The 22507-nt window shown below is 48.1% G+C and overlaps 1 protein-coding gene across 7 annotated transcripts in view; it reads left to right on the top strand.

Annotated features, from left to right (window-relative positions):
* LOC138481557 (zinc finger protein 660-like) overlaps positions 1–22507 on the top strand; it is a 1126844-nt gene that overhangs the window by 418381 nt on the left and 685956 nt on the right. For all 7 annotated transcript variants that reach the window (XM_069613740.1, XM_069613741.1, XM_069613742.1 and 4 more), the window contains exon 3: positions 14840–14950. In XM_069613740.1, the coding sequence (XP_069469841.1) occupies positions 14840–14950 (111 nt within the window). The remainder of the gene's footprint in view (positions 1–14839; positions 14951–22507) is intronic.

Here is a 22507-nt window from a genome sequence, read left to right as displayed (position 1 = left end):
ATCACATAGCATTGTGTAGTGTCCATTGCATGCAATGCCGACTACTGTATTGCTATATCAGGTATTGCTTTTGTTTACTGAATAGAGTGCTGGGAGCTATACTATGTGCATGACAGTGGGTATGGGTGCCGGAGGCTGTGTTACGTTTGTAGATTCTGCTAACTGTTGCATGTTTCCATGCATAGCTGTATTACGGTGCATAGGTTGGGCACCGCTGGCGGTGGCTGCGGCACTTGTGTGCAGTGTGGTACTTAGGCACATGTTCAATTAGGAGGTAGGGTGGGCACTGCTTTAAGTTTCTACTGTTTACTAATTTTGCAGTTAATTATGGGGGCTCACCCTTGAGCCTAGGCACTAGGTTCTAAACAATATCCATACAGTAGGGCTGGACAACTTCCATCCCTGGATGAGCTCGCTCTCACTCCCCTCGTCGGGTTTCAATTCACTCTCATCAATAATTTAAATTTCCTTCATTAAGTAATCCACCATTCTTGGTATGATATTTCAAATATTTCAAATATTTATTCCTGTCCAATCAGTGTTTCAAAATTGTTGCCAATGCATTTCGGACCTCCGTCCATCATCAGGGCTATCAACACTATTATTTACCAATCAGTGACATTCCCATCGTTATAATCCATTCCCAAATGAAATTCATAAAGAAAATACATGCACATGCCAGATTAAGGTTATGTTCCGTCATGGCGTTCAAAACAATGTGACAAATACAAGAAATACAAAGACATCCATTATAGATTATTATTAAGCCTCATTTTCCAATGTAAATTCATAATATTCCAACTTGGGCACATGTTGCCTTGCATGCCTGCATTACGTTGCGGTGGGTGTGAGCAAGGCCTAGACTAATGGGTGCATGGCCAAAGGCCATAGGCCGTTCACCCAATAGTCTAGGCCTTGCCCACACAGCCCGCAGCAATGAAGTTTAGACTCCATCTGTCAGAGGGTGCTCACCTTTACAGAATGGTTGTGGAGCACATTTTAGACTTCACAGAGCACCAGGAGTCAGCTGCCATGCATATACTTTTGGTTGGCTCAGTTGGCAGTAACACAATCATATGTGAATGAAAGTGGGTAGGGGTGGCTGAGGCAGTGGTATGTTTGTGGAATCTGTTAACTTTTTCATGTTTGCATGCATCGCTGTGTTATGGTGCTGGAGTTGGGTAGAAGTGCTGCTGCCTATGTTACGTTTGTGGTTTCTGGGCAGATGTTTGCATTCATGGCTGCATTATGTTACAATGGGTGTAGGCAGGCAGTGGACTCTTGTGCGCATATTTAAAGGCATGATTGGTGCCAGTCTGGATGATTTTGGATGCTGAGATGCAGTCAAAACTGCATTGCTGCAGTGGGTGTGGCCAAGGCCTAGACTATTGGGTGCATGGCCAAAGGCCGTAGGCCATGCGCCCAAAAGCCAAGGCCTGCACCACACCGAGAAAAAGCAGACGCAAAGAGAAAGGCTTTGAGGTGCTTCCGGACCCGCCAATGTTTCTCTTCAAGTTTCTGGGAGGCAGGGAGGCTGTTGCAGAGGGACGCCCCAGCTGAAAAAAGACATCTACCACCAACTGGTTGCTTGCAGAAGCGACTGACCCTTAGGGAGTTGGAGGCGGATGAGGGAAGAGCTTGAGCAGGGAGATAGATAGAAAGTGACAGTTGAAGGTATTGAGGGCCCAGGGCCCAGAAGGCCTTGTGCATAATGCAGAGGGTTTTCACCTTACTCCTCGAAGCCACTGGGAGCTGTTGCAGACATTTCAGTGCAGGAGAGATACCATCCCAAGTCATGCAGTCCTCTTCTGGATGCGTTGCAGAGGGCACAGAGTAAAAGCGGGCAGATTTAATAAGAGCCTGTTGCAATAGTACAGCCTAGAAAGAAGCACAGCTGTGCAGACAGTGACCTTTTGGAAACTTGCTTTAAGTTTGTAAGATACATGCAGTGCTGCTTTTTGGAGGCATATTTCGTAGCATTGTCGGAAGGAAAGCAGAGTTCCTGTTTCGATATTACAATGTATGATATGGGTAAATGAAAACATTTGAAGCACATACCACTAAAGTGCCACTTGATGGTAGGGGATGGGGAAAAAATGTATGCTTTTAAAGAACGTTATGGACGCTCAGTGGCATATACCGTGCGCAGAGGCACTTATTACACAGTGGTAAACCTAGTGCAGAAAAGGTTTTCATGCCTCTATTTTGTGGTGATGGGTGCTCATGTGGATGAATGTGGATGCACAATCTTGCAATCCTTTACTTAACTTTCTACTGGACGTGCTTTCGAGTGACCAGACACTTGCAGGCTGAATTCGTAACTGTACCTACGTAGTGTAGTGCAGAACTGACAGTGTTAGATGCTAATGTCTTGGATGGCATTGGTGGAATCGTGTGTGCCTATTTACCCGTACCCAATGAGGTAGTGGTGGACAAAAGATAGTGGAAAGGGAAGACGGACTGCTCCTGCTTTTCTGTGGTGCAGGCCTCACGGTACTTTGGGAAGCACACGTGCCACAATCTGCGCTTCTCACCACGCTGGCCAATGGACATGGTACTGTGGGGATTATCCAATCCGGTACTGTGGGTGTGGTTCACAGGTAGGGGCGGTTATGCTGTTGTACATTACTCTGCGTAGTGAGGCTGGCTGACATGGCGAAACACATAGTGTTGACTTTGGGTGATGCCTTTGTGTAAGACACTTTGATGGCAATTTTGGTTTGGAAGGAGTGGACGCATTGTGGAACGCTGCCTATGAGCGCAGTTTCGCTGACATCCATGCATGCACTTTGCAAAGACCTGGCCACTTTTGCTTCTGCCGATGTTATTGTCATCCACTATGGCAGCATGCATATGGGTTACGTGTCTTGTTTAGGTTTGTTCGGTTGACTGAAGAGGTTGATAACTGTACTGAAGAGGCTTTTCCCCACTGCCAAGGTGCTTTTCTCATCCATAACACTGCGAAGAGTATGGGACAATGCTCCTGGATGTTGTTCTGATCCAGAGGCAGGAAGGTGTCTCATCAACAGAAGCATGTGTACTTTTTTGTCCGCTGGTGGGATTTTCTTCTGCAACAATGACCTCATTAGTTTTGGAAAGGAGTTTTTCCAAGCAGTGGGCATTTCGTAGTCACCCATTGGTAATGCTGTTTTGTTTGCCCGTCTACAAGATGCAGTGAAGAGTTTACTGTAACAATGGTAGCACAAGAAAACACAATCAAATAAAAAACTGAAAAAAGGTGTTTCTCTAGAAGCATCTTTTTTTTTTTAAAAAAAGGCTCTTTTCAGAGCCGCACCTTACAACAAACTCCCCCTACCCTGGTTGCAGTTTATTCCCCCATGCCGCAAGCCACAACCCCGGGATTTCTAGGATGCGGGCCATGCAGATGGGACTGTAGAGGCAGAGGGATTGCGCCATAAAGTTTCTGGGCGGGGTGTGTACGCAGAGACTGTTGTACAGAACTGATACTGTTACATGAAGAGCTCTTCAATGTCATTGGTGGATGCATGTGGAACCTTTTAACAGTACGCAATGACGGCATGCTGGAAAGAAGAAAGTGGAAAGGGAAGAAGCAATGTGTCTGCTTTATTGGGGCACGGCCTTCGCAGTCCTTGGGGAAACGCACGTGCACATACTCCCGTTTTCAGCGTGCTACCAATGCGATTGGGACAGTGGGCACTGTCGCACCTTTGGGTGTGGGTCACAGGAAGGGCCATTCATAATTTTCTCCATTACTGTGCGTACTGAGCCAGACTGACATGGTTGCTATTAGTTGCAAATGCAATGTAGCACAGCAGATTTGGTCCACCATCACTTACAAGGCAAACCTATGTGGCCTGCTACTGTTCTGAAAAGCTGCAAACAGATTGCGGAGCAACTTTTGGGTGTGACCTTTTGTAGGATTCCTGTGGAGAACTTGCACCCGGAAACAGGCCTACATTGTTCAAACACATACATACATGTGCAACGGCACATTGTAATGTGTTTGTAAGCGTGTACTTTCCAAAAATATCCTCCGTACATTGCTCAACACTTTACTTTGCCGCTGTTCGAGGGTCCAGATCGTGTCCCCCAAATAAGGGCCCACGCGTATGGTGACGTCGCCACTGTTCTCATTTAGGACGACTGTCCACAGGACGTGTTTTGGCGGAACACGTTGTGCGCATGTGCATAGGTGTCCTATGCACACTGTTGCCACTTCTCTACTGAATAATAGTGCGCCAAACGTGCGCCAACCATTTTGGGAGACAGTGGCTTTTTATAGGGTATAGCAGGTGCAATGTTTATCTGTATAACTACCTGTAGGACGTGGGTGGACAACTCCATCTAATTAATGTTCCTTTGCATATGCTGCATAGTGGCGGTTTTACCACGACAAGGAGGAACAGATACACATGTGTGTACTTGCACAACGAACAAACATTCACTCCCACACGTAATCCTAGGTGGTGGACAACATGCAGACATTCAGAGCGTGCTGGCATCGTATGGATGCCTCCATTGTCATTGTGGATAGGTCGGGCAGCTGCGGTGTCTGTAGGACACCTACCTTTTCCTTAATTGCGGTCATTCCAACGAGGACTGTGTGCCGCTGAGTCAGAACGGCATTTAAAAAAAAATACCACATATACACACAGCATATTTTAAATATTAACGTTTACTTGTTCACATTCATACACACCATTAGGAAAGGAAAGGGATAGCAGCAGTGGATACTTATTGTGGGGAATTGGGGATTTGCCAAGTTGGTTGTGAGGGGAGGAACAGATTGCGGTATCACTGTAACGCCTCACCTCACACGGATTTTGAGGGGAAGGGGTACACGTGCAGGTCTGCCAGTGCTGTTTTATTTTGTCCTTAATATACCCTTGTATGCAACCTTTAAGGCAGCACAATTGTTCACCTCTTTTTCTGCTTTGTGTTCCAGGCTGTCTGTTTTCCTATGAACAGAGTCTCTTTCCTTTCCTATGCCCGTATGCTGTTGTGGAAGTGGTGCCGCTTGTGCTGCCTTGTTTTCCTTTCCAATATGTTCCCTTACAGAAAAGAAAATGTGTTTTGGTGTACATGCAGCAATATATATTACATAATTTACGCTTCACACTACTGTGAGTACCAATGGGGTTAGTATTGTAAGTCATTGCGTCATGAGGGAAATTTTCTTCCAGCCACTCGCCATTGCTGCGTAAAACAGAAGTTATTCTTCTCTACTATTGTATACTGGAGCACCTGTGCAATTATCAGACTAACTAGTGTGCTTACTACATTGCAGTGACGTTCTGGTTTTACTACTTTCCAGTCCTTACTCTGGCAGTTCGTTCTTTGTTTCCATGTACAGTAGCAGTGCAGTAAGATTGTTGAAGGCAGACGTCACTTCTCTTGTTGGTGCATTCTGTTATGGTCTACTTCCTATGCCTTTGTCTTGTTTGCTTCATAAGTACACAATTTGCACACCTACTCTATTTTCCCTTGTAATTCTTGTACATGGTGCTGTTTGTATATGTTCTTTGTGTTTGGTGATTGGTACCACTATGTAAGTGAGCACCTGCCTTCCTGAGCAGGTTGGATGCCACCTGATGTCCACAACCAGACGCATAGTCTGTGAATGCTGTGCGCATTAACATGGTGCCAGTAGCTTCACTATATTGCACAGTATATCTTTACACACTAAGGGTATCCTGCTAAAAACCAATGAAATTCACAGAAAAACGTTGTTAAAGGGACGTTATGGTTACGGGTAAAACTGAAAACCCCAGAAATTCGTAAGTTATGGTAAGCTAAGCAACCATAACTCGCGCAACCACTGTGTACTGCAAGGACTAACACCCATGACATCAAAGATGACATCACAAATGTCATTGATGACATGACTGATGACATCACATGCATATATAGTTTTCATAAACAGCCTCCACAAGGGATTGTCATTGTAATGTTCGCAGAAAACTATCAGATATCATTGGAAGAACTATCATGAGGTAAATAGTTCATTAACGAATGCAGTCTATAAAGATCATTGCATTGCAGAGTTCTTTCCAGTACATGACCACACTCATGTAGAAACGTAGTGAGAGTGGGGGAGGCCATATACTTTGTACCCTTAATAGAATGCTTCTTCTGACCCCTTATCTTCCCTTTTGTAGCCAAGCTGCCCTCTCCATTAGCAATGGAGAATACGCCTTCAAAAGTGTGCCCTTCCTGTAACAGGAAGTTCCCTTGGAAAGACAGACACACAGGGTGTGCAAGCACTGTCTGCCAAGGGACTACCTCGAGAAAAGCTGCAAGTCCTTCAAATCTTTCTGCCCAAAAATCCTAAAGGACCACTGAACCAAACGCTGGGCTGCACACGCCATGCAGGCTGAGACTTCCATAGACGTGGCAGGAGAATCCAGAGAGGGCAGCATCGGCGTCCTTAGTGACGCCGATGGCGACCGCGTTTCAATGGAACCCCATGTGCGGGCCCCCAGCTCCATGAAGCAGACGAGCGACCCTATGACGGAAACACCACCCAGCAGCCCAGGCACGCACACTTCCCGCCACAGGAAGCACATACCCCACAACCCACAGTCAAAAACCATGTGGTGTCAAAGGAGAGGTCATCCAAGTTGTCCCTGTCCTCTGGGCCATCACGCTCGTGTTCGCTACACGACAGGCCTCTAAAACTGGCGCAGAAAGTAGCTTCAGAAACTGCTCCTAAAAATGCCCTCCTTTCACACACTGAAAGGCATGCGTCGAAAGGCGCTTCGGCGTCCCCCGCCCCTTCTTCAAACATGAGGGATCTTATCAAGAAACACGTCCCTGCCACCCTTTTAAAGGCAAAGATGTTCAAAACCACCAAAACAGTGATGCCCTTAACGTCCAAGCTCCCTATTTCGCAGGATAGTGGCCTTTCTACCCCAGTAGACACCTTTCCAGGAATCATGCACCACAAAGTACAAACTCCCTTACGTGACACACCTGCCCCTTCATTACTTCCCAAATCAAATGAGTGGACCCCAGAGAGCTTTGATCGCATTGTGAGGAAAATGTCCAGCTTTGTAGACCTCATGGACAGGCACCTTGAAGAACTTGCATATCTCCCAGACCCTAAACTGGCTAAAGGAGTGGGCAGGGATGAACCATCCACTAAAAGGCCACATCTTTACGTTTCACAGCACAGCACTTCCATCCAGACCCAGGCCACCTGCGGGTACCTGATTCCTCTCAAGACCTATACTTACCCATCAGGGTCTTGAGACCCTGGCTGTCGGAGAGTTCAAAGAGACCAAGATGACCAAGACCGATATTATGATGATGACCTCGACATCTACGTCATCCAGTCACCAGACCATAAAGACCAGCCAGTGACTTTTAAAATAGACACCCAGGAGGCCCAAGTTGACAAGGACTCTGTGGAAGACATTCTGTGTGACAAGAAGTCTGCCACTCAATTTATCCCTCTTACAATCCATCCAAATGCATATCCAGCCTTCTCTCCTCACACCAAACCTTACAAAGCCGGTAAACCCTTGTATCGAAAAAGTATTCAGACCATCACCTACAAGCACCCTGTACATCAGGGGTCAGTTTAAACCCGATTCCTAGTTGTTACCACTACAAGGAGACGGGCAGTAACCCAGCTGGCCTCTGCAGAGGCCCCACCAGATAAAGAGAGTAAAAAAAGGTATACCTTTGGCAGGAAGATGGCTTCCTCTGCCGCCTACCAAACTAGAATAGCCAACCACAACACCTTCCTGGCTCGCTATGGTTGCCATAATTGGGATGAGCTAGAACAACAGATCGAAGTAGTCCCAGAACCTCTAAAGTCAAAGACAATGCAGGCTGTGTCATAGCCGAATGCACCCTAATCAAACGTCATGCCTGGCTTAAGGCAGTCTGGGTCCAAACTGGAAATGCAGGCCATGTTGCTCAATAGGACCATCGAGCCTAAAGCCCCGTTAGGCAAGGCAGTGGAAGCCGCCCTGAAAAGTGCCAAGGAAGAATAGGACACCCTCAAATCTCTTGGTCAACTTTCCAACAAGCCGTTTTGGCTAAAGGGGGTCTTTCACTTCAAGAAGGTTTTGTGGGCAGGGCCCTCAACGCTCCTCTGACTTACAACCAAGGTAACTAATCATCATTGTGCAGCAATTCACAGGGATAATTCTCCTCTCAAATTTTCAAAGAGGCTATACAAGGTCCAGAAGCAGAGGCAGAGCTGCCTCAGCCGGAGTCTCCACTCCACGCAAACAATGACGCCACGCTCCAGTGGGAGGTCGCATCTCACAATTCACCCATGCATGGGAGGGGATCACGTCAGACAAGTGGGAGTTATCCACTGTGACTGACAGCTATTGTATGGTACTTCTAGAAAAGCCATCCAACAACCCGCCAAGATGCAGAAAAATGACACCGAAGATAGACGCATATTACTGGAGGAAGTAAAAGCCCTGCTGGAAAAGGACACCATAGAGATCGCCCCAGCAAACCAGGTAAACAAGGATATTTATTCAACGGACTTCCTTGTGCCAAAGAAAGACCTAACAATGCGTCCAGTACTAGACCTGTGCCCAGCGAACACATGTCAAAATGTTCACATGACAACGCTTCAGGAAGTAATTCCCCTCTTAAAACGGGGGATTACATGGCAACATTGAAATATGAAAGTATGCATCTTTCATGTCCAATGTTCCCAGCGCACAGACAATACCTGTGCTTCCAAATAGCAGGAGAAAGTTCAAGGTGCTCCCATTCGGCATAGCCTCAGCCCCAAGGGTATTCACAAAGGTACTAGCAGTGGTAGCGGCGCACCTACGCAGAGATCCAGTCCCAGTGTAGCCTTATTTGGACAGCTGACTAATAACAGGGGAATTCCCCTCAAATTTGCAAATATAACACCCAAAGAACAATCAACTTTCTGTTCCAATTGGGATTCTCCAACGAGAAAATATTGAGTCTCTTACCCAGTCAAACAAAACAATTCCTGGGAGCAATCATAAAACAAGGGAGGGGGCTAGTCCCCTCAAACGACAAAGTTTTAAACATACTGTTGCAAATACCTCACTACCTAGCCGGTCGCCGGATAACTGTGCGCAAGGCAATTCGCCTGCTGGGAATGATGGCATCATGCCTTTATCTAGTCCCACACGCATGGATGCGCATGCGCCCAATGCAGGAATGGTTAGCAAAACAATGGTTTCAGGGAAGCAGTCAGTGGGACGATATAATGGTTGTTTCGCTAACCTTAGTACAGGCTCTTCGCTGGTGGTCAAGGCAAAACCTGGAAAACCCTTTCGCAATCCACAAATTCAAGCGATACTATCTACAGATGCCTCACTATCTGGATGGGGAGCCCATTTCCCTCACCACACAGCTCTCGGCCTATACACACACACTATAGCCCAAAACCACATCAACCTCTCAGAACTTCTGGCAGTTCTTGAGGCTCTACAGGCTTTTCAGCAGCATCTAGTAGGTCAGACAGTGCCATGTTTTACATAAACAATAGGGTACACACACTCCAAGTCTGTCCAGACTATCGCAAAAGATTTGGATGTGGGCACTCAAGCATAACCTGTTCCTAGTCTCTCAACACGTTCCTGGGGAACTCGATGATCTAGCAGATTCTCTAAGCAGAAACCCTCTACGAGAAGAACACGTGTGGCAAATCAACAAAGATATTCTGAACAAAATCTTTTCCCGGTGGGGTTATCCTCCCTTAGACTTGTTCGCCACAATGCCCAGACTTCGTATCCTGGTTCCCCAACAAGGATCCTAGGGGGAAGCCCTGTGGATGAATTGGTCTGGGAAATTTGCTTATGCTTTCCCACTGACACCACTCCTGAGCAGGATAGTACACAAGATGCGCCAGGAACAAGTTACCCTAATCCTGACCGCTCCAATGTGTGCAAGACACCTTGGTTTCCACATTTGCGCAAACTGGCAATGTGCAATTCAATCAAGCTTCTGTGCCCCTCAAACATGATATTGCATTTATAACACGCTTGTACACAAGTGTTTCTAGGCACGACAAGACAAGGAGGGGGAAACAAAGGGATTACACAATTACGATCTTACTAGGCCTTGTGTCATTCAGATTGTGCAAGTGCGGGGAAGAGGAGCAGTACCAAGGGGGAGGGGGAAGGGGTTGCTGATACAGACCCTTAAGTGCTGGGGAGGCCAGAGGCAGTGCGAGGGCAACTGGACCTGCAGGAGCCTGGGGCAGAGTTCAGGGGTGACCAGAGCACAGAGCAGTCAAGGCAATCATCGGGGAGAGGAAGAGAGAAAGCGGAAGCGAAAAGGAAGGTCTTGAGTTGCTTTCGGAACCGCAGGTAGTTCTGCTCAAGTTTGAGAGAGTCAGGGAGGCTGTTCCAGAGGGAGGGCCCAGCTGAGGCGATAGATCTGCCCCCAACTCTCTGCTTGGAGAAGCGTCAGACCCTCAGAGTTGGAGGTGGGAGAGCTCTAAAAGGAAGATGTTTTGGAAGAGAAAGTTGGAGGTAGAGTGGTCCAAGGCGCCATAAAGCCTTGTGGATGATGCAGAGGGTCTTGAAGTTGATCCTTGCAGAGCCAGTGAAGAGATTTCAGTGCTGCAGAGATACGATCCCTGGGCTTGAGGCCAAGGACAAGTCTTGCTGTCCTGTTCTGGATAAGTTGCAATAGTCCAGCCTAGAGAGGACCAGAGCTCTGAAGACAGTGAGCTTCTGGGGCAAAGTGAGAAAAGGAAGAATACCTCTGATGAGGAACATCGGATAGTTTGACTTCTTAGAGACGTCAGAGATGTGAGGAGGAGAGGAGGAGGAGGAGGAGGAGAGGGTGGAGTTGATGACACCAAGGTTCTTTGCCTCGCAGGAAGTGGTCCCAGAGTGGGAGGAGGGATAGGAGTCAGAGGAGTCGGAGGAGGAGAGGAGGAGGAGGGGGATCATCATCTTGCTGGCATTAAAGCAGATATCATTGGTGGCACACCATTCCTGAATTGCGGCCAGCCAGTCTGGTATGAGAGAAGCAGAGGTGGCTGAGGGGAGCCTGAAAGAGAGCGGAGTGTAATCTGCATAACATTGAAAAGGGGAGCAGAAAGTAGTGATGCAGTGGACAAGAGGTGCCTTGTAGTGGTTGAAGAGTCAATAAGGGAGGTTAGACCCCTGGAGACCACCAGAAGTAGAGAGAGAGTGATAGAAGAGAGACCCCAGTTGTGCCTGATGGGGTCGGTGAGAAAGGAGTTCAACCAGGCCAGGGCCAGATAAGTAATACCAAGGTTGTCACAGAGGCGATTGAGCAGGATGGCATGGTTGACTGTGTCAAAAGCAGAGGATAGATCGAGGAGAATGAGGACGGAAGGGTGATTAGAGTCAAGATTGGAGAAGTCTTCAATGGTGTTCAGGAGAGCAGTTTCCGTGCTCTGTCCTTCTGGCTCTGTGCTTCTGGCAGCACTGAAGCCAGACTGGTGGTCATGGAGGCAACCAACGGATTCAGTATGTAGATTAAGCTGGGAGATGGGCAGCTTTTCCAAGTGTTTGCCCAGTAAAGGAGTGATGAAGATCGGGCGGTGGTTAGCCGGAGAGGAAGGATCGGCCTGGGGCTTCTTTAGAAGGTGGTGCCCAAGAGAGTGCTTAAGGGGAGGGGGCAACACTGTGGACAACACTCCATCCATATCCTTAGTCTGACCTTGCCAGCCTGGCTCCTGAAGTTCTAGTTTGGTCACTAACATCTTCCTCAAAGGTCTGTGGATATTCTAGAGGAGGCACAATAACTCAACACCAGACACTGTTATTTCAACAAGTGGAAAAGGTTTGCGGTATGATGCAGATCAGTCCTTAAATCCAATTGAATGTTCATCATCCAACATTCTACACTACATGCTTTAGCTACTAGACTGTAGTTTTTAACTCCATCTAAGTACACCGAGCAGCCTTGTCTGCATGCACCACTTCGCAATTCCCTGTTATTAAGGCTTTTGTGGAGTGGGTAAAGAGATTATACCCTCCCATTTCTAACCCTCCACAAGGTTGGGACCTTAATGTAGTACTCCCAAAACTCATGGGTCTGCCCTTCATGCCTATGCACAATGCCAGCCTAAAACACTTAAGATTGCCTTTCTGGTAGCCCTCAACTCGATTAGATGATTCGGTGAGCTACAGGCATTATCTGTACAAGACCCCTTCTTTATAATCCACAAGGACAAGGTGGTCTTTAGAACACATCCTAGGTTTTCACCTAAATTAATCTCGTCAACCAAGCCATTGAAGTAACTACTTTTTTTCCAAAATTCATCTAACTCAGTTGAGAAAAGCATCCATACATTAGATGTAAGGAGGGCGATCTTGTACTACGTAAACAAAACAAAGGCTCTAAGGAAAACAGGCCAGCTCTTTGTTTCCATAGCACCAGGTAAATGAAACGAAATATTTTATTTATATCGCGCTCATACACAAGTGTTTCAGAGTGCGACCAGGCAACGGGAAAGGAACAGAAAAAAAACAACAATCTTTCTAGGCCCAGTAACATTGAGAAGGCGCAAGTGCATGGAAAAGGGGGAAAGTGTATGGAAGGAGGAAAAGTGGAAAGTGCGGAACAGAGGAGAGACAGAATAAATAATAAGTAAAATAAATAAATAAAGGCGATAAGCAGTGGTAGTGCAGTCAGCAAGTGGCAAGTGCTAGGTTAAGCAGATAGGGTATATCTGAATAAGTGCAGAAGAAAAGTGGGTGAGGGACTGTATGGGTACAGATACAGACCCCAGTGCAAGGGGTGGCCCGGAAGCAGTGCAGGAGGATGGCAGGGTGAGCAGGTACATGGGCCCGAAGGACAGAGGGTGACCAGGTGCACAGTGCCACGAGAGAAAACCGATCAGCAGGGGAGAAGTGGGGCAAAGGCAGAAGCAAAGAGGAAGGTCTTGAGGTGCTTCCAGAACCGGAGATGGTTCTCCTCAAGTTTCAAGGTGGCGGGAGGCTTTTCCAAAGGGAGGCCCCAGCCAAAGACAGAGATCTGCCCCCAGCTTGTTTCTTTGAAAAACGACTGACCCGGAGGGAGTTTGAAGTAGAGGAGCGAAGGGCTTGGGAGGGGAGGTTTTTATGGAGGGATAGTTGAACGTATTTTGGACCCAGGCCCCAGAAAGCCTTGTGAACAATGCAGAGGGTTTTAAATGTAATCCTTGCATCCACTGAGCTGGAGAAACACAATCCTGGAGCTTGCACTTTCTGAGCTGGAGAGACACAATCCCGATTTCAGAGCTGGAGAGATGGAGAAGGTGATCACTTTTCTAAAAACGCCATCTCAAATGGATTGTCAAATGCATACAACTGTGCTTTTCACTATCCAAAAGACCCTACCTTTCACTCCTAGAGCTCACTCTACCAGAGGTACAGGGCCTACTCTAGCATTTATTGCAAACATCCCCCTAGACACTATTTACAAAGCAGCTACTTGGAGTTCCAGCCACACCTTTACGCAGTATTTCCGCATTGACACTCACTCTAAAGCAGTTTCACAAGTGGGATAGGCAGTACTAAAACATCAATTCTCAATCAACACCTTCTCACAACCCACCTCCTTCTCCAGAACTGCTCGCTAATCTATGAATAGCATGTTCTCTGAGCAGATCCACAAGCCTCAGAAAGCATACATTACTCACCGTAATGGTATTTCTGATGATTGTATCTGCTTAGATTCACATGTGACCACCCTTCCTCCCCTCCTGGAGTCTAAGGTGTATAGATGCTTCTTGCTCTATCGCTATTTTCTGCTTTATTAAATCTGTACTCAAGCTACACTTCATGCAACCTTGTGTCAGAAAAAAAACAATCTGAGTGACCTCGATATGTGAAGGACTACAGTAGACGTCACACTAGGGATAGTATTACTAACCCGCACAGTTGACGTCGCTTTTTGAGTTTCGTAGACAAATCACGTAATAGTCCCCAACATTCACTAGATGTCGGCCTATGCATAGCATTTGAATCCAAGCAGATAGAAGCATCATAAATACGAATACAGTGTGTAATGTATGCCATTTATAATTCAGAATTTTTGGGCGAAGGATTTCTTTTCTCTAATATCACATAGATCTGTGGTACTTGGGATTGGCTTATCCTTCCCGTTGGGTAGTCCTCTCTCTGCAAGACACATGCTGACCCTTCATTCCAGCCACTTTCTGAAGTTAGGGCACTTGGGTTTGTGTGTTCAGGCAGATGATGTAGTAAATTGCAAGTAGGCTTCACTGTTGAGGATTGTGGCCAGTTCTGATGTCAGATATGTTGCTGCCTAGCTTAACCTCTTGGGCGGCCTTTCTCTGGTTGCAACTTCCTGAATGTGTCCCCAGAGCGGACTTCCTTAGTTTGTCTGCTCTTGAATGTATGAGAGTGGAGGCCTTATGCAATGGATTAATGCATGGCTGGCTGATTGTATACACTTCTGTCCTAATTAATGTTCGTCTTTCCATCTTTGGAGTTGAGCAAAAATGCACTGCAAAAAGGGCAGGAGTGACTGGGGGTTTGCAATGTGACAATTCCCCACCCAGATATGGGTATCAAGTGGGCCACATCAGGGTTTCTCACCAATAACTTCCACCTGGGATCATCGTTGTCAATTTGGGGAGGCACCCGGTGCACTTGATCATACCACTTTAAGTCCCCTGCATTGCTTTGTACCTAATTAAGGGACTCACTAGTCCGAAATTTGCTTTTTTCTTTCTACCTCTTTAAGTCCCCTGCATTGCTTTGTACCTAATTAAGGGACTCACTAATCCGAAATTTGCTTTTTTCTTTCTACCTCTTTATTATATTGCTTTTTTATACACTGCTCTATTTAGTCATTGCACATGTCACATGGCATTGCAAAGATATAATTTACATGTGTTTGCTTTTCACAATAGGACCCCTTATTGCCACAACTGTCTTTTCATTAAGAGCCAAAGAAAAAGATGATCAGTGTGTTGTGAATACCCATGATTCTGAGACCATATCCGATGTTAACCATTCCACAGGTAAGTGTGAAAAACTGAAGGTTTGTACATTTTATTGCAAGCAGTTTTACTCCTTTATACTATACCTTTTCTATATTTAAATTACAAGTAGAAAAGATTAACACAGCATGTAAAGATTCTGGTTTCAAAACATTTTTTTCCAAGATAAATGTATCGCTGGGCATAATCCTTCATCAGACATTCTTAGTTAGTCTAAGCTTTTAGCTTCCATTCACCTCTACCTTTTGGGTCTAATTTTTGTTCAATAATATAATTATTCTGAATGCCACCTAATATGAATAGCCTTGAAGGTTCAGTGGCGTGTGGCAAGTACATTTTCCGAAATTGAGATGGGCAGCACAATGGGAACACAGACGTACTGGGATGCATTGAGAGTTGTACTGAATCCTCCGGCGTCATCAGAGTCCCAGCCTATAGTTTCCTCACATGTGGCCAGGGAAAGGCAGCCGCTAGCTGATCCTGACCCTGGGGGTGGTAATAAGAGGGAGGATCACATAGGAGGAGAAGTTAAGGAATGTGTCGACTCAGTCGGGAGGGACACAGTAGTCCTCCTATTTTGAGGATATGGTCCCTGAATGTTTAATGGCATCTTCTCATAGTTGGACCACCCTTCCCAAACTTTACCAAGATATCAAGAATAAGAACTCTTTGTAAACATGGAATTAATGCATATGAAAGACGGAGTCAATATTACCACTTTTAGTGGTAATGATACTTCATGGGGTTCAGGTTAAAGATCTGAGATAAAATCTATATGTCCTTTTAAAATCTTCTCTTAAGCATGTGCCCTGTAAATCCCCTAAGCAATGTAGGTTAAAGGGAGTTAAAACACCCAGGAACATGATGGACTTCATGTTCCATAATGCTCCTACTACTGAGACGAGGAAGAGGGATCAAGAGTTTCCAAAGCGTGAGGTGTGGTCTAGTTGTCCTAATGACCCACACCTGAGCAGAACGTTTAAAGATTTAAGGGCCTGTAGGGTGCAGGCCAAGAGAAAACAGCAGGGCGGAATGCAGAGGAGACGGCAGGTGAAGCAGCAGACCCCGCAGAGCGAAGCAGGGACTGAGGCCTCCGCTGTAGTGACAGCTGAATGCCACGTGGATGGCCTGAAGGAGGTCTGAATCCTGAAATCCAGAGGACACGCAGCAGGAAGCGGTATTGGTGCCGGTGACCCAGAGGGAGAGAATCTCCCTGCATCCGACAACCCGCTCCGGCATGTGGTGTTCGCCGGTGAGCATTATGGGTTGTGCAGGCTCCGGGGACAGACGGTGAGAGCCGTCGTATGCTGGCGGGAGCTGTTGAACTCTGCAGAAGTCCCAGCGAACGAAGAAACTATGTCAGCATATTAGAAGGAGATGACAAAAAAGACCAGTGAGATTGCCTACTGTAGGTAACCTTGGGGTGCTCTGAGGGAGACCGATGAACACTTTTGAATACCAAACAGTTGAATTTAAGCAAATTGGGCGCAACTCTACTATTCTCAAATGTCAGATTGGAGATTATTGTAACCCGCATTGCCAAAGCCAAACTGGGTGATATCCAGTAGAAGAATATTATAACCTGCATTGCTCAAGCAAGAGGGACAATAATAGGTCGGAGGAAATGCAACTTCCTTGAAGAGGTTTATTTAAAAACAGAACATTGTAATCTATATTACCAAAACCAGACTAGGCTGAGACTGACATCAAGGCAACGGGGCATGGCTTGCTTTGAGGAGTTCTTAGTCATAGCTCCTTGGGGAGATCCTGTTGACTATCCTTAGTGCCATTGCCCAATTATCATTTATCCAGGATTCAGTGTCTGAGGTGTTGAGGAACGATCTTGCCGACTCCTAAGGTGATTGCATGCCTAGATCAGCAGATATCAGCGGAGGTTTGCTGCTGTTGATTCGCCCAGGATGGCGACCGCCACTGGACTCCGTGCGACCTGGACTTGGGCTGGTCGCTGAAGGACTCACATGGGGCAGTGCTGATGGTGCCTCGAGTCCTTGGTGCAGCGATTGTGCTGAGCTGATGTGGACGCTGGTGCAGTGATCTGTGCTGCGAGGCACGAGTGCAGTGACAGGCGCCAGCGAGCAATGGGAGTCAGCTGTGGGACGAATCAGCAGCATCTGATCCTGTAAACCGATGGCTGGCTGATAACACACCTACCTGATATGATTGTGGCCGAGGAACAATGTGCAGTGATACATGGCCCTGTGCAGGAACCCTCATACACCAAGATGGTGTGCGCTCTGCGGCTTTATTGTTGTATTGGGATGAGGGCAGCCTGCTAATGCTGCATCATGCTGACTGCAGCCGGTGAGCCAGTGAGGGGTGCTATAAGAGGCTAGTAGAAATCAGCCTGATAACATTCTGTGGGTGTTTCCTTGGCTCTGATCCCACAACGATCACAATGTGCACTTGGGTGTGCATGACAGACAACATTAAGGGCATCAACTTGGTGGTCATTTCTCCTGTGGAGACAGTGTGTAGGCATGATAGCACCAAGCAGATTACACAGCGCCATGTAAGGCAGCAATTTCCTTGCCATGACCGGTTAGTCTTCTTCTTGCCCTTTTGGTTGCACCCTTGCGTTCTGAGGTTTCTGATACGGGAGCCAGATGTCCACAGTCTGCAGTGTTGATCCTCTCATATACCTAGGGTCCGCGTTCTGCTGCCCTAACACACAGGTGACCTTGTCATAATACTGGCAGGGAGGGGGGCCTGCCTGATAGCAAGATCACACAGTGAGCTTCCCTCACCAAAGGCCCACATCTAAGGCCCCAGTCTGTGCATTTTCCACTAACCTATACCGGTGTGCCTATGCCATTCTTTCTTCCCTGCTTTACATAATCCTTCTTTTCATTGCATTTCTGTGCCTCTTGTGCAAACTGGAATCCTGGTGTGTTTATCTCAGCACCCCTTTTTTTGCATTGCGTTCTGTGCTTCTGCAGTAATTTGAATCCTGGTGTGTTTTTAACATATGTGCACCCCATTTTCAGTAGCTAAGGTGTTCCATTGCATCTGTTTTCTTGCTTCCCTTGGCTACTAGTCCGACTGGTGCGTTTGTCCTCATACTGTGCATTGCAGCCACTCTTTTATGTTAGTCCTACCCTCCTCCGCTCCTAGGGCACTCTCCATCTTCCCTATCTTTTCAAACTGTTATACTATCACCTATCTTCCCTCTCACAAAGTCTGGAAGAAAAAAGCTTAAAGATATCCTGACCACTAACCCTGGCCAACCTGTCGTAGACACCCATGTCAGCGCAACTTCCAGACATATTTTCACTGATATCCTCTTTTCTATCCCCTCTCCAGATCTATGGACTCCTCATCTTAGCTCTACTCCCCCCTCTTACATCTTCACCCATTGATATTGGCACTAGATGGGAAGTACTCTTGGTGGGCTTCTCATCATCCAGGTCTATCATTAATGTCTATCACAATGGCACTATCTTGGCTCAGGGTCCTCAACCTAACCTCCTCCTGTTTGGCCAGGGTTTGCCGTCCCCCATCAACTACCTCCCCACACCTGCTACTCCTTCTTCGCTCTCTGTCCGCCCTCCTCCGACTGGTGTACCACACCCCTGTACCCCTCCTCGGAAAACCTTAAAAGGCAGGGACCTCTTGCATCTAGTCATGCTTAATGCTCGGTCTGCTATCAAACGCTCTGCCGACCTCTGCCTCCTCCTTGAAGACCTTGACCTCGATATCCTCGCTCTTGCCGAGACGTGGTTCAATGCCAACTCAGTCTTTTGACTCGCTTCTCCCTGATGGCTATAAGATCACCTCCATACCGCGCCCTAAATGCACTGGTGGCGTTATTGCCCTCATCTTCCCTGAGTGGGTCCCTTCTTCCCTCATACCCACCCAGCCTTACTCTTCCTTCGAGAGCCTGGCCTGCCAGCTGGTCATCTCTCTCACTTCCTCCCTGACCATTCCCACAATCTACAGGCCACCTGGCTCTACCACCCTGTTTCTCTCGGAATGGGCTGACTTTGCCTCCTCTCTCCTCTCATCCATCTCTAAACTCCTTTTCCTGGGCGACATCAACATCCACCTTGACTCCTCAATCACGGCATCCACTCTTTTCCGTGAACTCTGCACCTTGCTCTCCCTCTCCATTCTCCCCTCTGGTCCTAGCCACTTGGCTGGACACTCTCGATGCCATAATCCACACCAATCTCCTGCTCTCCTCCCCACTCACCTAGTCCGACCATTCCCTCCTCTCCTCTCACCTGGGCCCTTTCTGCCATCTGACTGCACCTTCCCCAAACCTGCCAACCTCGTTCACGAACATCCATCCAATGAAACGAGTGTCCGCTGCTGCCTTCGCATCTACCTTCATCCCCCCACTGCAGACACTTCCTCTGCTCTCAGCAACCTCCATATTGCCATCACCAACACTCTTGACATTCTTGCCCCAGTCATGAGGATCCGCCTGAAACATGCCTCCCAGCGCAACACCTGGTACTACTCTGAACTTGCAGCCCTGAAACGCAAGTGCAGAGCTGCAGAACCGAAGTGGCAGACTTCAGGCTCACCCTCTGACAAACTGCCCTGTCGCCTGGTCCAAAGGCAATACCAACTCTCCATTCGCTCCAAGAAAAGGGCCCACATCCAGGCCCGCGTCTCTGGTGCATTGGTGCATCCGGCGGAACTCTTTAAAATCTGCTTGGAACTAGCCAAACCTTCCGGGTGTCCACCTCACCTCTTCCCTCCCAGGTCCTCTGCAATGCGCTGGCCACTCACTTACTGCAAAAACTCAGGCCATCCTGAGCACTTCTCTTTCCCCTTCCCCCACCCTCCTGCCACCCGTGGTGTCCCATCCCCCTACCCCTCTGCCTCTCCCTCTCTCTCCTCCATCTCTCCTATCACATCTGACAAGGACACTAGAGTCGTCTGCTCTATGAAGGTCTCCTCCAAACAGGTCTCCCCCTGTTCTTCCTGAACTATTAAGGACAAAATTGGCCCTCTTGCCTCTGCACTTGCCGATTTCCGCAATCACTCTTTTGCTACTGGGCCGTTTCCCCTCTTCCCTGAAGCACTCTCTTGTGCACCCCTTCTGCAGACCTGTCTTGGCTGGCTAACTACCGCCCCATCCATCACCCCCTTCCTTGGGAAACTCTTGGAGAAGCTGGTCTTCCCCAATTGACCCAGCATACTGAGCTTGTTGGCTGCCTACACGACCATCAATCCCGATTCCGAGCATCCAGAGGCACGGAAACTGCTCTTATGAACTCCTGCAAAGAACTGCTTGCATCTCTTGATTCTAACTCTCCTGCCATTCTCATTCTACTTGATCTCTCCTCTTCATTTGACACGGTCAACCACTCCATCCTCATAAAACGGCTTCATAATACCCTAGGTATCTCAGAACAGTCACTGGACTGGTTGACCTCCTTCCTCAATGACCGTCGTCCCAGGTTATCCTGGGCTCTTTCTCCTTTCCCACCTCTATCTGCACCTGTGGCATACCCCAGGGCTCCAACCTTTCTTTCGGGCTCTTTAACATCTATCTTGCCCCGCTTGCACACCTAATTTCCACCTACTCCCCTTACTTCCAGTGTTATGCAGATGAGACACAACTCTTTTTCAAACTTCCCCTAATCCTCTCCTTACCGCCTCCATTCCTGACTGCCTATCTGCCATCCGATCCTGGTGTGCCTACAAAGATCTCTGCCTCAATGCCAGCAAGACTTCCCATTGGGACTCCTGCGCCCTCTTTCTTCCCTTCACTATTGCCACCGTCTATGGGTTCTCCCCCTTCTCCTTTATCTGAAGCCAAAAACCTTGAAGTCATCTTCGACTCCTCTTTACTTCCCCCCTCCCATCCAGGACCTTGCCAAGAAGGACCACTTTCTTTTTTTTTTTTAACTTTGTTTATTTTAAATCAAGTCAGGATGACAATCATACAACAGGTTATAACATCATTGCAGCATTTTGAGCATGTTAACCCCCACGCGCTCCCATGCGCCCCTCCACCCCCGCCCAACCTCCGCGCAGGGTTCCGTCTGGCTCAGCTGTCTGTCCCGCACCCCAGTCTTTATGTGTCTCTTTCGGGGTTTCTCCGATCCCTCAGGGTCCAACGGGCATTAATGGGTTTATAGGTTAGGGCCGGGAATCTCTGGTCGTATTCTAGGACAGGGGCCCAGATGTTCTGAAATCTGTGGGGGGTTCCCGCCTTCGCCGCTGTGATCTTTTCCGCTACCATAATGTCCCAGAGCTTCGTCCACCATTGTGCCAAGAAGGGTCCTCCAGGGCCTTCCAGGCACGGGCTAGGGTCATTTTCGCGGCTAGTAGGCACTGGGTCAGCAATCCCGCCCTGTTGCCGGCCCGTGGGTAGATCGTGGGGATCGGGGCTCCCAACAGGACGGGCTCCGGTTCTAGCGGGATCGCTGACCCAGTGATTTGTGCGATGGTCTCTAGGCATGTCTTCCAAAATTGCTGAATCTGTGGACAAGTCCACCACATGTGGGAAAAAGGAGCCCAGGTAGCCGCACCCCCTCCAGCAATGGCAATCTACTTGGGGGTTCATGTGATGCAGTCGGAGGGGTGGGTAGTACCACCGTAGCATGACTTTGTAGGCGCTTTCCCTGTTAGTGATGCAGCTAGAAGAGGTGTGCGTCCGAGTCCAGATGCCCACCCAGGTCTGGTCTTCTATCGGGTGACCTAGGTCCGCTTCCCACTGGGCCATGCAGCATGTTCTTGTCCTCAGGAAGTCCCCTAAGAACCGCCTGTATAGGGTGGATATTCTCCCGCGCGCCGGGAGGTCCCTGAGCGTTAGTTCCAGGGCGGTAGTGGGCCGTGTAGCTGCCCGCTGAGTTTGGGGGTGTGTGCACCAATGACATAATTGAATGTAAGTGTACCTGTCCCGTTCCTGGAGTTGAAATTTCTCTTTACATTGTTCGAATGTTAGGGGTGTCCCCTCTCTGTATAGCTGGTCTATAGTTTCAAGGCCGCCCTTTATCCAATTTTGGAAGTTACGGGGGCTCGCGCCAGGCGAGAAGGCCGGGTTAAGGAAGATCGGGGATTGAGGGCTCAGGCCCCTTGGAATCCCTTTCCGCTTCAGCGCCCAGTCCCAGGACCTCAGAGTGTGATTAGTTGCCAGGAGGAGGGCTCCCCAATGTGCGCGGAGAGGGGGTGGGATGTGTGGCAAGAAGCGCAGTGGTAGTGGTGTTCGTGATTGCTCCAGCTTCACCCATCTGGGACGGTTTGTAATTTTCTGCCATGTGTGGATCTGTGCTAATTGGGCTGCCACCCTGTAAGCCTGCAGGTCCGGGACTCCCAGGCCTCCCAATTTTGAGCCCCCTAAAAGCGTTTTCAGAGGAATTCTTGCCTTCTTACCTCTCCAGATAAATTTCAACATCTTCCTCTGCAGGTTCCGGAGGGCTGGGGTGGGGATTGCCACGGGGAGGGAGGCGCAGGCATAAAGGAACCTCGGAAGGAGGTTCATCTTGCACGCTGTAATGCGCCCTAGCAGCGAGATCTCTTGTGATGTCCAGCGTTTCAGGTCCCCTTCCAATTCCCCGAATAGCCGGGGGAAGTTTGCCTTTTAAGTGTCTTTCGGGTCTG

This window comes from Ambystoma mexicanum, chromosome 5p (assembly GCF_040938575.1).
Source record: "Ambystoma mexicanum isolate Mex_15411 chromosome 5p, UKY_AmexF1_1, whole genome shotgun sequence".
NCBI classification, from domain to species: Eukaryota; Metazoa; Chordata; class Amphibia; order Caudata; family Ambystomatidae; genus Ambystoma; species Ambystoma mexicanum.
The sequence above is the reverse complement of the archived record's forward strand: the minus strand, read 5'-3'. Positions and strand labels throughout refer to the sequence as shown.